Genomic DNA, 13,959 nt, shown 5'->3' with positions numbered 1-13,959 from the left:
TTTCCTTTTCATCCCATCCAGTAAGTCTCCCCTGACCCAGTGTTCTCCTAAATCTCACCAGTCTTTTTCGTTCACCCCTCTCCCTTCCCCTTCAACCCTTCCACCAGAAAAAGGAGCAAGCTTGCATATGTAATACCTTTTATACATTTGTTCTCCTGCCGCTCCTTGGTGAGTAGATTTTTTTATCTTCTGTCTATTTCTGATGGAGAACTTCTTCCAGTAGCTAATTAATATCTAGCAGTCTTTTTTCGATGTGTGTGTCACCCTTCAGCACCTTCTGTATATAGTGAGTAGCAATCTGTCCTCTTTGTTGTTATTTAACTCCAGTTCTCAAAAAAATATTGGGTTGACTAATTTTAGCTTATAGGTTCAAATTCTGGCAGATAGTGGAATTTGAAAATGTCATGTACACTTGTAAAAATGAATTTGCTTTGTGTGTCGCAGGGAATGAATCTGTGTTGTGTGAATTAACTGTAAATGACTGAAAGTGTTACAGATACCGAAAAAATGCTGAATGGGGCAAAAAAAAAAAAAAAAAAAAAAAGAAAGGTAAACCTGTTCCATGAGCCCACCAGACAGTAGCACAACACTATATGCTTTCTAATGGAGCACTGGCCCAGACAGTGTTCCTTTTCCCTCTAATGATGGGCTTACCACAGTATATGTATAAATATATTTAGGAACTTGGTACGCTGTTAGTGCAATTGCTGCCGGACAAGATGGCAGTTAGTAAATGTTGGTTGGTGAACTTTTCTGGATTTTTTGTGAATATTCTGATCTCGTTCATTACTATAAATTGTATGAGCTGTGTGCTGTTTCTCACCAGTTTGTTACATTGACCAATCTGTATATAAAGCTCATCCTCTGCCGGGAATGTGTTCTTAGGTTGTTCTGTATCACTGACGTAGACCAGTGTATAGTCACATATTCATAAACTTATTTTCAACTGTTATCAACTGCTGTAGTGGCTCCACCATATCTCAAATTTTGTCGCTTCTGTGGAAGACTAACATGTTGCCACTTGGCAGAGAATCCCACCTACAGCTTATATGGCTTGGAATGATGACAATTGAGGGATTTGTGATTCTTCTTCTTCTTCTTCTTCTTCTTCTTCTTCTTCTTCTTCATTGTCTCATTCGATTTTATACCACGTTTTATGATTTTCTGAATGATTGTTTTATTGTATACATTCTGCTTCAAGGTGTAGTGTAGCTTTTGTAGCTCACCAAAGTGTCATAATCCATAATCTGGTGCATGGTGCTCTCTTTTAGCTAGCTTGTGTGCCATGTCACAAATTGTTCTGGCTCAAATGCTGGTAGGACATGGCTGCGTGCTACTGGGTTACCTGATAACCTCCTCATCCAGGGAACATACTACTCTTCTTTTTTTTTCAATTTTTGCTGTAAAAAATAAATTAGGCTGGCAGTAGTTAGATGCTGCTCAAAAATATATATTACTTCTGTGTGTGGTGAAATGGAAAATATATCAATTCCATAATAGAACTAGTTTTTGCAAGAGTGATAAGCCATACTGTTCATAAAAATTTACCTTTCCGCTTGAAGTAAGTTAGCATCTGCCAGTTTTGCATGAGATATTAGCAGTCTCTTGCCAAATGTTTACTGTTGTTTCCTGGTACATTGGCTTATGCGTATTTCATATTGGAACCTACTGTTAGTCTGAGAACACAGAGGAAGCTGCTGGTCTTTGTGCCGACTCCATGTATGACCAAATGCAGTTATGTGTGCTCGAAGGTGAACACAGTAAACAATGGTTTGCCCACTAGTCAGGATGCAGAAGTGCTAGTGTCAGTAGAACATCATGTGCACTCTGGCTGCCCTGCAAGCTTTCTCACATGACATTGAAGAAACTGTTCTTAAAAAATAGATATATTCTTTCCCATGCGGTAGTCTCATTTGTCATATTCACAGTGAACAGCATTTAGTTTATGGACATAGCTATTGTGATATTTCGAAATTAAATGTCACACTACATGAAATTCAGATAGATTGCAGTGAAAAATAGGAGTCATTATGACTTAACTTTCAGTACATGTTAAGTCATACGTTGCTGCGTATGAAATGTAATTAAGATATTGAATTTTTCTTTAAACATGAGTGGAGATCTATATATACTTCCAGTCTCGAGAAAGCGGATTGTATGTGGTGCACTAACTCCTGTTCTTCCATGCAAATGATGCAGCCAGAGTGAAATTGTCATAACATCACTTGTACCTTAAACGGTTTGAGATGTTGAAACACAGCAGAGTTTACACAGCTTCACCTCACTAACAGATACATTCATGAAAAAATCTTGAAATAGTGTATTATTAAATAAGGAAATGAGGACTGATCAGCTCAATAGCTTATGAAAAAGCTTATTCTAGATATGAAAATAAAGATGTAATTTCTTCGCTTATGCTGTTTCAAACCCACACTAATTCTCATTTCATTAGCTATCAATGACCCTCAAAAAAATTATGTTATTTAATTGAAAAAAATCTATAGTTACTCGTATATCACAGTAGACAAGAAATTTCTAGCTATGCATGTTAACCAAATGGCAAAATAGTCCCCTCTTTGCATACTATAATTTACCGAAAACTCATTTTGATATCTCGAAACATTTATGGGACATAATGGATGTTATGAATATTTCACTCTGGCTGTATTATTTGTGTACAAGAAAAGAAGTGAGTGTGCTACATACAATCTATACTGGTGGCCAAAATTGAAGCAACAAACCACTATTTCCCTGTCCTGTGTCTAATTCATGATCTAATCATACAAATTGTCAACAGTTGTTCATATGATTATGTTCTGCATGGAAGATGGCATTCCAGTCAATGGACAACCGTGCCAACGATGACGTCAGGGCACCTATCAAACGGGATAGTGTTTGCCAGGTAGTCTCACATCCACAATCACTGTTCAGACAGTTGCAGGCAGTACGATATGAGACAGAGAAGATGCCTACCAGACTCTCTGCTGCGAAGGGCCAGAGATAGAAAGGAAGCCGGACAGTCGCAAAATGATGTGGTCCAATGGCTTAGTGTGAATCATTCTGTTGTTTCTTGGATGTGACTACAGTGTGTGGAGACCAAAACTGTATACTGAAGACCAGGGCAGGGCCAACCACATGTGACTTCAAAAGAGAGGACCATTATTTGGCTGCGAGAGCATGACAGTACCACCTTAGTTCTGCATGACAACTGGCATGTGAGCTCGCCAGCATCCACTGGACGTGTTATATCAGGGCAAATGGTGTGCAGAAGGCTTCAGCAGAGTGGCCTTTATTGTTGGACACCTGCTGTGTGTCTACCTCTGATGCGTCTTCACAGAAGGGAACTTGTAGAGTGGAGTTTTCAACAAGCTACCTGGGCGATTGAACAGTGGGCCAATGTTGTTTTCACAGATGAGTCCCAATTTAGTCTGGAGAGTGATTCTCAATGGATTCGCATATGGAGGGAACATGGAACATGATTTTGGGACCCAAATATTGTGGAAAGAGACTGATATTTAGGAGGATCCTTGTTGTGTGGGCAGGGATTATGTTGACCACTTGATGAACACCTCTTCATGAAATTGTACGGGTAAATCAGCAAAGTCTAACTGCTACCAGGTATCGTGATGAGATCTTGGGACCTCATTTGCAGTTGTTGAGAGGTGCTGTTGGCCCAGACTTTGTATTGATGTCATAGAGCATGGATTGTTGATGTTTTCTTGGAAACGGAAGATATTGCACAGGTGATGTGGCCTGCTCGCTCCCTCATGCAGTGTAGCGCGTCAACCACCTGCTGTGCCGAAGTGAGCAAAGAATGTTTCATTCATACAAGTTAGGCAGGCATTATCTGTCTGCTGTGGTCAATGCTGCCTCCTGGCTGGGACTGTGTGCTGTCCCATGAAGTAACACAAGGATATTCTTTGCATTGCTTAAAGCCCCCACATGCTGACCTGGACTATGCGAGTAACATGCTTTCCTTATTTGCACAGTCTTGAATTTGTGAATGAAATGGGTTGGTCCTTTATAAATGTGGTGAACAAGCATATCAGTCTGAATGAGGAATTACCTAAATTCATACTAGTTGCTGTGTAATATTTTTGTTGAATCCCGTTTGTCACATTTAATTTGTGTGAAAAATGAAAACTCTGTATAAAACTTCAAATTGAACCCAGATATTTACCATTCATGCATGATCCATCTACATGCCTCATAATTCAGTGTAGAGTTTCAGCCTGCCTTTTTACAGAGGGTCTATGTGCACGTCTTTCAGAAGTAGGATCCATGGGGAAAGGGAATAGCAAGGAATGAGATAGCAATGGCCTGGACTTCACTCAGGGATATCTTTTCCTGGGGAAAAGAGGGGGGGGGGGGGGAATGTGTTCATTGGTGAAGTACCAGAGTATTGCAGGAGGGAGTCTTGGTGATATTTGTATAAGTAGGAGAAGGATACTAGTAGTTTGAATCTGCAAGTCATTTTGTAAGACATGGTTGGCTGTCAAAGGGAAAGTTATGGTTCCAAATATCATTCCTGCACCCAGTTTTTATCCTTCACAGAGGATGACTTCATGCATACTCTATCACAGAGAAAGTTTCATTTGGAAAGCTAGTCATATTTTGGTTATATTGTAACTATGGGTATTGATAACTAATGAAAATTCTGAAAAGCAGCCAACGAACTATACTGGCTATCACTTCAGGATTTAATCCAGAAGATTTGCCCTTCTGAAATTGCTTGTTGGACCATAAGAAATTTCATTTTCTGTTTGTGCATTGCTATTTTTATCTGTTTTCTATTTTTCTTCTTATCTTTGACCTATCAGATCACCAGAAGTTCTGTCATATGCCAATGGTATGGGTTTGTGGGAACTGTGTCAGTGTACACTGCAGAGTGCAAGAGCCCATGGAATTAGTGTTATTGGTCTTTTACTGAAGTTAACATTAGCAGTTTGTTCTACCATATATTTACATGTTTATATTTTTCAAGTTACCCCATGTGTAAAGTAATGCTAACATTTTATAGGCATTGTACATGATACCCATGTTGGGCATGATATTCTTCTATCATTTCTGCCAGCAGTGGATGACATTGTTTCACCTATGTCTTTCCTTGAGTCTTAACTCACACCTAGTATTTTTGTGTTCATTTTCTGTGTGTCTCCTCCCTTTCTTCAGTCCAGTTCTTGCTAACTTTCAACTGACTTTTCTTGAAAACACTGGTGTATTCCCAGCTGCTTCATGGAAAGGTCACATTCCTTGATGTTTTAGTTTGCTTTTAACACACACATCAAAAAAGTTTTGCATCATCCCTGTTCCCAGAACTCCTGACGATAGATGTTGACTGTGGATATTGTATCACAGACACAGTCCCTTCGACTGTTCATAGATGTCACTGAACCCACTCAAAGATGTAAACAATCATGTATGATCAACGCCTATTAGACAGAGGGGGTCCAACAGCTGATCAGTTAGAGTCATTCCATCAGGAAGGAGGTACATGGCCCGTGTTGTCTGTAGTTCAGCCATGCCTAGACAGTCAATACCGCGGTTTGGTCATGTCTGCATTGTTACTTTGTGCCAGGAAGGGCTTTCAACAAGGGAAGTGCCCAGGCGTCTCGAAGTCAACCAAGGCGATGTTGTTTGGACATGGAGGAAATACGGAGAAACAGGAACTGTCGATGATGTGCCTTGCTCAGGCCGCACAAGGGCTGCTACTGCAGTGGATGACCACTACCTATGGATTATGATTCAGAGGAACCCTGACAGCAACATAAAAATGTTGAATAATGCTTTTCGTGCAGCCACAGGATGTCGTGTTATGACTCAAACTGTGCGTAATAGGCTCCATGATGCACAACTTCACTCCCGATGTCCATGGTGAGGTTCATCGGTGCAACCACAACATCATGCAGCATGGTACAGATGGGCCCAACAACATGCCGAATGCACCGCTCAGGATTGGCATCACGTTCTCTTCACCGATGAGTGTCGCATATGCCTTCAACCAGACAATTGTCAGAGACGTGTTTGGAGGCAACCCGGTCAGGTTGAACGCCTTAGACACACTGTCCAGCGAATGCGGCAAGATGGAGGTTCCCTGCTGTTTTGGGGTGGCATTATGTGGGGCCGACATACGCAGCTGGTGGTCATGGAAGGCGCCGTAATGGCTGTACAATATGTGAATGCCATCCTCCGACTGATAGTGCAACCATGTTGGTAGCATATTGGTAAGGCATTCATCTCCATGGATGACAGTTCGTGCCCCCATCATGCACATCTTGCGAATGACTTGCTTCAGGATAACGACATCGCTTGACTAGAGTGGCCAGCATGTTCTCCAGACATGGACCCTATCGTACGATAGATCCAGAATGAGATTTTCACTCTGCAGCGGAGTGTGCGCTGATATGAAACTTCCTGGCAGATTAAAACTGTGTGCCGGACCAGGACTCGAACTCGGGACCTTTGCCTTTCGCGGGTAAGTGGTCTACCATCTGAGCTACCCAAGCACAAGTCACGTCCCGTCCTCACAGCTTTACTTTTGCCAGTACCTCATCTCCTTCCTTCCAAACTTTACAGATGAAGAGGATATTAAAGGAAACAGGCTTCTCTTGCAGATTTCAGACCAGAGCTATCCTAAAAAGAGGGTAATAAACAAGCGGACTTCACTTACAGATTGCAGGCCAGAGATACCCTAAACAGTGAATCCTTCTTCTTCATTTTCAATAGGGTTTGTCCCACCTGGTGGCAGGCTCCACTGAGTGGATTCGCTGTCTCCATTTTGCTAGGTCATGGATCATGTCTCTATGAAGATTTACAGCCTTCAGGTTATTTTACAGTGTGTCAGCCCATTGTTGTCTAGGCTGACCCTTGGGTCTCTTCCCTGCGACTTCCACTGTGTATGCAGTCTTTCCAATGGTATCATCTTTTGCAAGCAGCAAAATATAACAGCTTACTCACATTTTCTTCTGGATTGGTGTGACCCTGAAATGTTCACTAATAGTGTCATTTGAGATATGATCCAGTCCAGTGATGCTACCTGGTCATCTTGGCATCTTAGTCTCCATGACCCCCAATCGTTGTTCATCCCATTTTATAGCTGGCCTACGCTTGGTGCTGTAGAGAGCAACAGGATGGATGACAGTCCAGTAATAAACAGTGAAGTCTGGCACAATAAAACCATCACCGTTACAAAATTGGGTGAGCATTGGGAACCTAATATGTAATGTTACTCTCATAACCCATTAAATCATTTAAAGTACAGTATGTGTAAGATTGAAGCTGTCCATAGAAGCATTTCATAAAAGAAATTACTAGCTTTAGCAATTAATTGTGTGGAAATTAAAGTGGAAAAATTGATTTGTTTCCAAATCCAGTCCAAGAATTTTTCAGACTAACATTTGAGAATTCTTCGAAGAATAAGTTTCATTGAAATTTTGTGTAGTTTAATGGTTTGCGACTGTGGCACATATATTTAACACTCTTAGTACAGTGGGCTACCACAGCAGTTGTTGAAACATATTTTATTTATCATTTAGCTGTGGTGGGATATGATGCCTGTCTAATTGGAGCATCACTAGTGGTATCTCGCCACACAGTGTCATTTTCTATAATAAAAAAAAAGGCATTTCAATGTATAGTATGCAACTTTGTAGATAGTTTTGTGTTAGTGCTTTTGGGGTACTCACACCAAGCTTTGTGATTTGCTACAAATTCAACAGATGACATTGCACTGTACATCCTGCGATTTCTGTCGATTCTGTTTTTATGCTTTGCGATTTGTTCTAGACTGCAGTAAATATTGCAAATAAATACTCTTTAACTCTCCCACTGCCAGTCTGAAGCCTGGAATGATTAAAAAAATGAGAAATGATTAATACATCAGAAGTATTTAGCAGCCAGTGCATGGCAAGAGACATGGCAAAGCAGTGCACAAAGTACAGATGCCAAGTCTTGCAAATGGCATTAAAAGGCTCAACAAATTGTGGTAGAGAGAATAACCAGTTTATTTCATTTATTGCCATCGCTGTGAGATCATGTTTGGTTCACTTTATGTAAGCATACACTTCTGTGATTTGTTTCTTCAGCTGTAAGATTTCTCAAGTCAAGGCCATGATTATGACATATGTTCATTTTTCTGTCTTAGTATTTACTTTTTTTCTTCCTTTGTGCCTCAGTTTTGCAATTAGATCTGGGTGAATGACAACCAACCATATGTGGTTTTCTCATTTGCTCCAATTTTGAGTGGTTTTTTTTTTTTTTTTTTTTTTTTTTTTTTTTTTTTTTTTTTTTTTTTTTTTTTTTTCCATTGCTTAAAATCCACACTGCTCAAAAATAATTAAAAGTTCTGACTCATACAGAACACAGCTAATAAAATTTCTCATACATGTGATATATGTTGTTATTTAGCATCACTGTATGGTACCAAAAGTGTTGAGAATATGGGGACAGGTCATAGTGTGAGCTCCAGTTAGAGTGGTAAACTATAAATAAGTATGAAATCAGAGCAAGTTGTCCTAAAACTTCCATACTTCCATAGTAGGCACAAATAAACCATGAGGCAAATGGAACTAAAAAGAGTGGATACAGATTGCATGTGATGTCAACATATTTTCAGACCCAAAATTTTGATGAGAACTTGGTCCACAGCCCTTATGTAATTATTACTTATTCTACTTATGGCTGTTGAAAACATTCCAGTTCCAATTTCAACATTTTGTCTTTTTCAAGCATAATGAAAGTAAACATTGACACCTTATAAAATATGATGGCATTAAAATAAATAATGTTAAAACTGAGAGTGTAAGTAATACCTACATGAAATGTTAAAGCCCTTTCAACAGGGCAAGTCTCAGATCTCTGCTATTGTGCCAGCTTAATATGCAGTGGTGATATTAATAAATAGTCCCATAAATAGTCATAGTAAGTTGTATTGTTCTTTATGTTTCATGTGTGTGCTTTAAAGTTACTAAATATTTTTTTTTGTTTCAGTTTCTACAGCAAAATCTTTGAAGATCAATTTCATATGTGTTTGGAGTTCCCCGCACAAAATCGATACATTGTGGCCTTTCCTCTTATTTGTGGACACTTCCAAAGCTGCACACATGAACTATGCCCAGAGGAGGTTAGAGAACTTATCACAATATTTTCACTGTTAGTAGAATTTTTTGTTTGTGGGGCATGAGGCTACAGTTTTGATACCAGCACATCTGCATTATATTTTTAGAGGTAGTGTTGTTTTAATTGGAACTCTTGTCTGCCTAATTTTGTACAGTCTTTTAGTGTGATATCAACCCATTGCAGAAAAAGATCAGTGAATTCATGGAGGATTGATTGTGAACATGACAGTCCAGGGGAAGATAAGGAGGGATTTACACACAATAACAGCAAAAATGATCTATAGAATGATGGTTTGGGCAGATAAATGGAACTTTTCAAATGAAATACAGAACAGTTTCTAATATTGCTGGGAATTTTGGAGAAAAGAAGAGAAAAATAAGAAATGCAGTGGCCACCCACACAACAACAAGATTTAGAAGAAAACAGCAATAGAAGACGTTATAATGAGTGGAAAAAATTTCTTGCATGCACATCACATGTTGCCCGTGTGTTTGTTGTAGCAGCTACTGCTGCTGAGGCAGTTGTGATCTTAACCAGTATGTGATAATTTTATCACAAAATATACACCATCCATCCAAAAAGTGCTGAGACTTATTTTATTCCTGGCATATAAGCTACGTCAGCTTAAACTAATATCTGAACTAACAAATGTGTTTTTGACCAGTCAGTTGTGAGGAAGCAGTATTAAGTAGCGGACATGTGGCTGTAGTGTGTCAACATGTCACAAATAGCTGTCTAATAGCATCTCTAAATCAAGTGTTCAATACATTCTCCAGAATTTCTTAAGAAGAGAAAATTGTGTGCAAAGTTGGTTCTGCACATCTTGACTCTCAAACAAAAGCAACACATGAATGCCTGCCATGACGTGATTGAAATTCAAACTACAGACAATTCTTTTCTGGAAAAAATCATTATCATTATCATTATCATCAACACTCTGATGACATAACTGACATTCCTGCCAATGTGCTGCACAGGTTGAACAGCACCCCAGAGAAGGACTTCTCTAACAGTTTCACATGGTTATAGGAACATTCTGTACACTGTACTCAAGTGGGAGGAGAGTATGTAGAATACCTAAAGCAGCTCTTGCCCCCAGTTATCAGAGTAGGCTACGGCTGGAGTGTGTGGCACGGTACAGAGACAGAGAGCACACAGGCACTGTCACAGAGTATTCTCAGTCTGTCTGCACAGAATGTATCATACTTAACAGGTACCTGAAATTTAGATATGGTACTATTTACATTCAGAATTGCAATTATGACAAGATGGTTACAGGTTTTGATTTTTTCACACTGTCGTAAAATATTCCTGAGTGTGATATATTTCAGTGTAATGCAGGAAACAATATGACTGAAGGATTAAAAAGATGCAGTAGACATATTTTAGTGATCTGAAAATGATAATGTGCAGCATATATTGTAAATTAGATGAGAGGATAGACCAACTGGGGAAGTGTTCATCATTACGTCTTTATATGTGACAAACAGTTTAGATGGGTAATTGATGACTTAACCCATTGTGTATGTGCAAAGCAGGAAAACACAAAATTTTACAAAAACACATTGTAGTATATGTAAAAATACTAGTGTAAAATGTAAATGTGTCAGCAGTTAACATAACAGTCATTACATAATAGGAAACAAAATATCAAATAGCTTAACAAGAAATATCTCCTATGGCTCCAGGTATTACATCATAATAGAATATTCAAGCTTTTGGGCTCAGTGACGTGTGAGTGGAAAAATAAACAATTTTCATTTTTGTAGTTGTGAAGTACTGACAGAAACTATTACCATATACAACCAAGTCGCAAGACAAATAATAATATCAGTTCTGCTTAAAATAGGAAATGATCTTGATAATCCAGAGGCCATTCTTATTATTATTTCTTTCATTGATGCAAATTTACTGATTGACTCATGAAGCTTGATAATTATATTGATGTAACCATCAAAGCCAAATGCCACTGAGAGCCTTTTTGGGAGAGTGACATCATTGCACATTTGAATTGGTTAACTATGTACTTGGCAATAGTGATAATCCCATGATAGCACCATAACTGTGAGGTAGTCAGATAGCACAAGCAGCTAGTATCTTAGGATTAAAAAAAAAAAAAAGCTGTGTAGAAAATGTACAAGATTGGTGAGACAAGCAAATGACAAATATTGTGAAGAGAGTCTAGCACTGTATTCAGTAAAGTCAAGTCAAGTGTTTTGACTAAGGTTGTAAAACAGAGTATAACTGATGAGCAGGTTACAAACTGAGCAGAGTAAGCAGGTGCAGTGAGTTGTGAAGAACACTGTTAGCGGTGGCAAGGTTGCTGGTCGCATTGCCATCTGGTGATGCCCTACCATCACAGATGTGATGGTGCAAAGAGGTCATCTGAGATCCGTAGTTAACTTGCTAAACCATTCAATGAGTTTTGTTCAAGCAAAAGATCTCTTGTAAAAGAGTTGTCAGCAGTGACTGTTCATACTTGTGTACTGTTAAGTGGCCCTGTCTGCTTGGGCACTAAGCTTCTTGCACCAATGAATGGAATGGCAGCCTTCATATTAGTGAACTCATGAAATGCATGGTTGACTACTTGCCTTCCCAACAATCCTTAAGGGGTATGAGTTTATCTACCTTTATACATTATCAAGCATTCCCTCATATGTGCTTTGGGAGTATTTTCCTATTCAAACCAGTGCCATCTATTAATTTTTATTCTGGAAATTATGATTTTTCTGGAAAGGATAAACAGATTTAAAATTAATTCACTGACTGTGAATTGCTTGACATCAGCTGTGTTAGGTATACATCTACTACCCAATAGTGACCTATGAAAATTTCTTCCAGTCTGGGACTGGAACCCAGGTTTCCCACTTATTGCGAGCGATTGCCTTAACCACTTCAGTCATCCATGAATGCTCCCCGAACCAACCCAAACTTTCATATGTCACCCTGTTTAAATTCTTATCGTAGTCCACTAAATTCGTCACTTACTGCTCATAACATTACTTGGATTCCTGCAACATGGGGGATGAGACAACAAGGAATTGAGACCAATGTTGTTACTATCATATGCCCACTTAGGCATGTAATACCTGAATGCACATTTCAAAGAACAAAAAATATTGTTGATCCATGGCTGTAAGAAATATTTGTAAAATTAAATTTGCTGACTTTTAATTCCTTGACATCAGCTGTATTAGGTATAGATCTACTATGCGGTAGTGACATATGAAAATTTGTGACATAAGAATGTAGATATTGTGACATGTGGAAGTTCGGATTGGTCCAGGGAGCATGCACGGATCTCAAAGTGGTTAAGGCGACTGCTCGTGATAACCAGGAAATCTGGGTTTGAATCCCAGCCAGGCACATAATTTCATATGATACTATTGGGTAGTAGATCTGTATCTAATACAGCTGATGTCAAATAATTCAGAGTCAGCTATTTAATTTTGAAAATATTTCATAAGCTGTAGATTGTTTTAGACATGCATGTTAGTGTGACATGCATATTGTTAATGAAAATGATGTAATGATCTATTTCACTAATGAAAAAGCCACAACTGAAAAAGTGATTATTTTGAATATCCTTTGCTAATTTCAAAAGAAGGAGAAATTGTAGTTAAGCTCCAGAGGACTATCAGTAATGAATGGGGAAGAGTACGATGAATCTGGGATTAGCATTTATAATGGGCTACTTCTGTGATCCGTTGTTGAGAGATGAGGTAGCATTGCTTAGGTCGTTCAGGATGATGTAACCACTATCCTGCCCAGGAATTATGGGTTCGGTTAGCAGGATAGGTAGTGTGGAATCCATTGAAGATGAGGGTTGTTATAACAAGGAGATGAATTACAGTAAAACTTAACTGATACATTTGGTATGTGCTCCCTCGTCTCCAGTTGGCACAACCTCATGTCAACTCACAGAGTCTTCGTACCTGGTTCTGTTGAGGTGGCCATGCCCGAAGCCATTGTACACTGTGAAGTGCCCTGTAGTAGCAACCAGCTATTTCAATCACAACATTCTTACAGGCAGACAAGTCTGCAGTTATGCCAAGTAATGGTGACGTAGTGGAGGTCCGCCACATTCATGAGTTTCCACGGATGGGCTGGTGGCATCAAACCTGGCACATTAAAGAGCCTCTGATGGAGGCTATCTGACCTTTGAGCTCTGTTACTTAACTCCATCTGTCAGACAGAACAGACAAAACTCAGTTACATTAATATAGTAATCAAGTGAATCAGCTCTATGACATATGTTTCGGTGAATGTGCACAAATGTCATTTGAATCCCTATGGGGATCATGTATTTGTGTATAGGAGATGTAATGGATGAGGGATGCTACAATGCAGTGTGTGATAAGTTGAGAATTTGGGTCGGATAGAAAATGTCTCCAGGTGGCCGAAATGATTGAGACAACCATTCTGGAGTAACGGAGCATCTGGTTTTGAGTCCCTGTCCAGCCCAAATTTTCAGCTTTAATCATTGCAGTGTCCTGTGCAGCATGGAGCAGTGATTTCATACCTACCTCGTTTCCCTTTCTTCCCCCTTCCTCTATTTTAGAAAATGAACCACAGGCTGCATCATCACAGATGTTGTCAGCTCTGTCGGACAACACTTGGTTATATTAATAATCAATTACATTTAGTATTTCATGATCACTATAATGTTAGTTATACATAATCACACTCAGTCATTGCTGTAATACTTGCTACATCTCAGTTTTACAGCATACATTTTCTCTGTAGAAAACATGGAAAATCAACAGCTAAAAAGAAATTCCACTTCCAACTGCACTCCAGTGCTTGGTGAGTTTATTAGTGCCACAACATTGTGATGAAGCT

The 13,959-nt window shown here is 39.1% G+C and overlaps 1 protein-coding gene across 4 annotated transcripts in view; it reads left to right on the top strand.

The window, feature by feature from the left end:
• The window catches only part of LOC124555677 (membrane-associated protein Hem-like), a 180,894-nt gene that overhangs the window by 91,901 nt on the left and 75,034 nt on the right, over positions 1 to 13,959 (top strand). For all 4 annotated transcript variants that reach the window (XM_047129678.1, XM_047129676.1, XM_047129677.1 and 1 more), the window contains exon 12: positions 8,989 to 9,121. In XM_047129678.1, coding sequence (XP_046985634.1) covers positions 8,989 to 9,121 — 133 coding nt within the window. The remainder of the gene's footprint in view (positions 1 to 8,988; positions 9,122 to 13,959) is intronic.

Source organism: Schistocerca americana, chromosome X, assembly GCF_021461395.2.
Source record: "Schistocerca americana isolate TAMUIC-IGC-003095 chromosome X, iqSchAmer2.1, whole genome shotgun sequence".
NCBI lineage: Eukaryota > Metazoa > Arthropoda > Insecta > Orthoptera > Acrididae > Schistocerca > Schistocerca americana.
The sequence above is the reverse complement of the archived record's forward strand: the minus strand, read 5'-3'. Positions and strand labels throughout refer to the sequence as shown.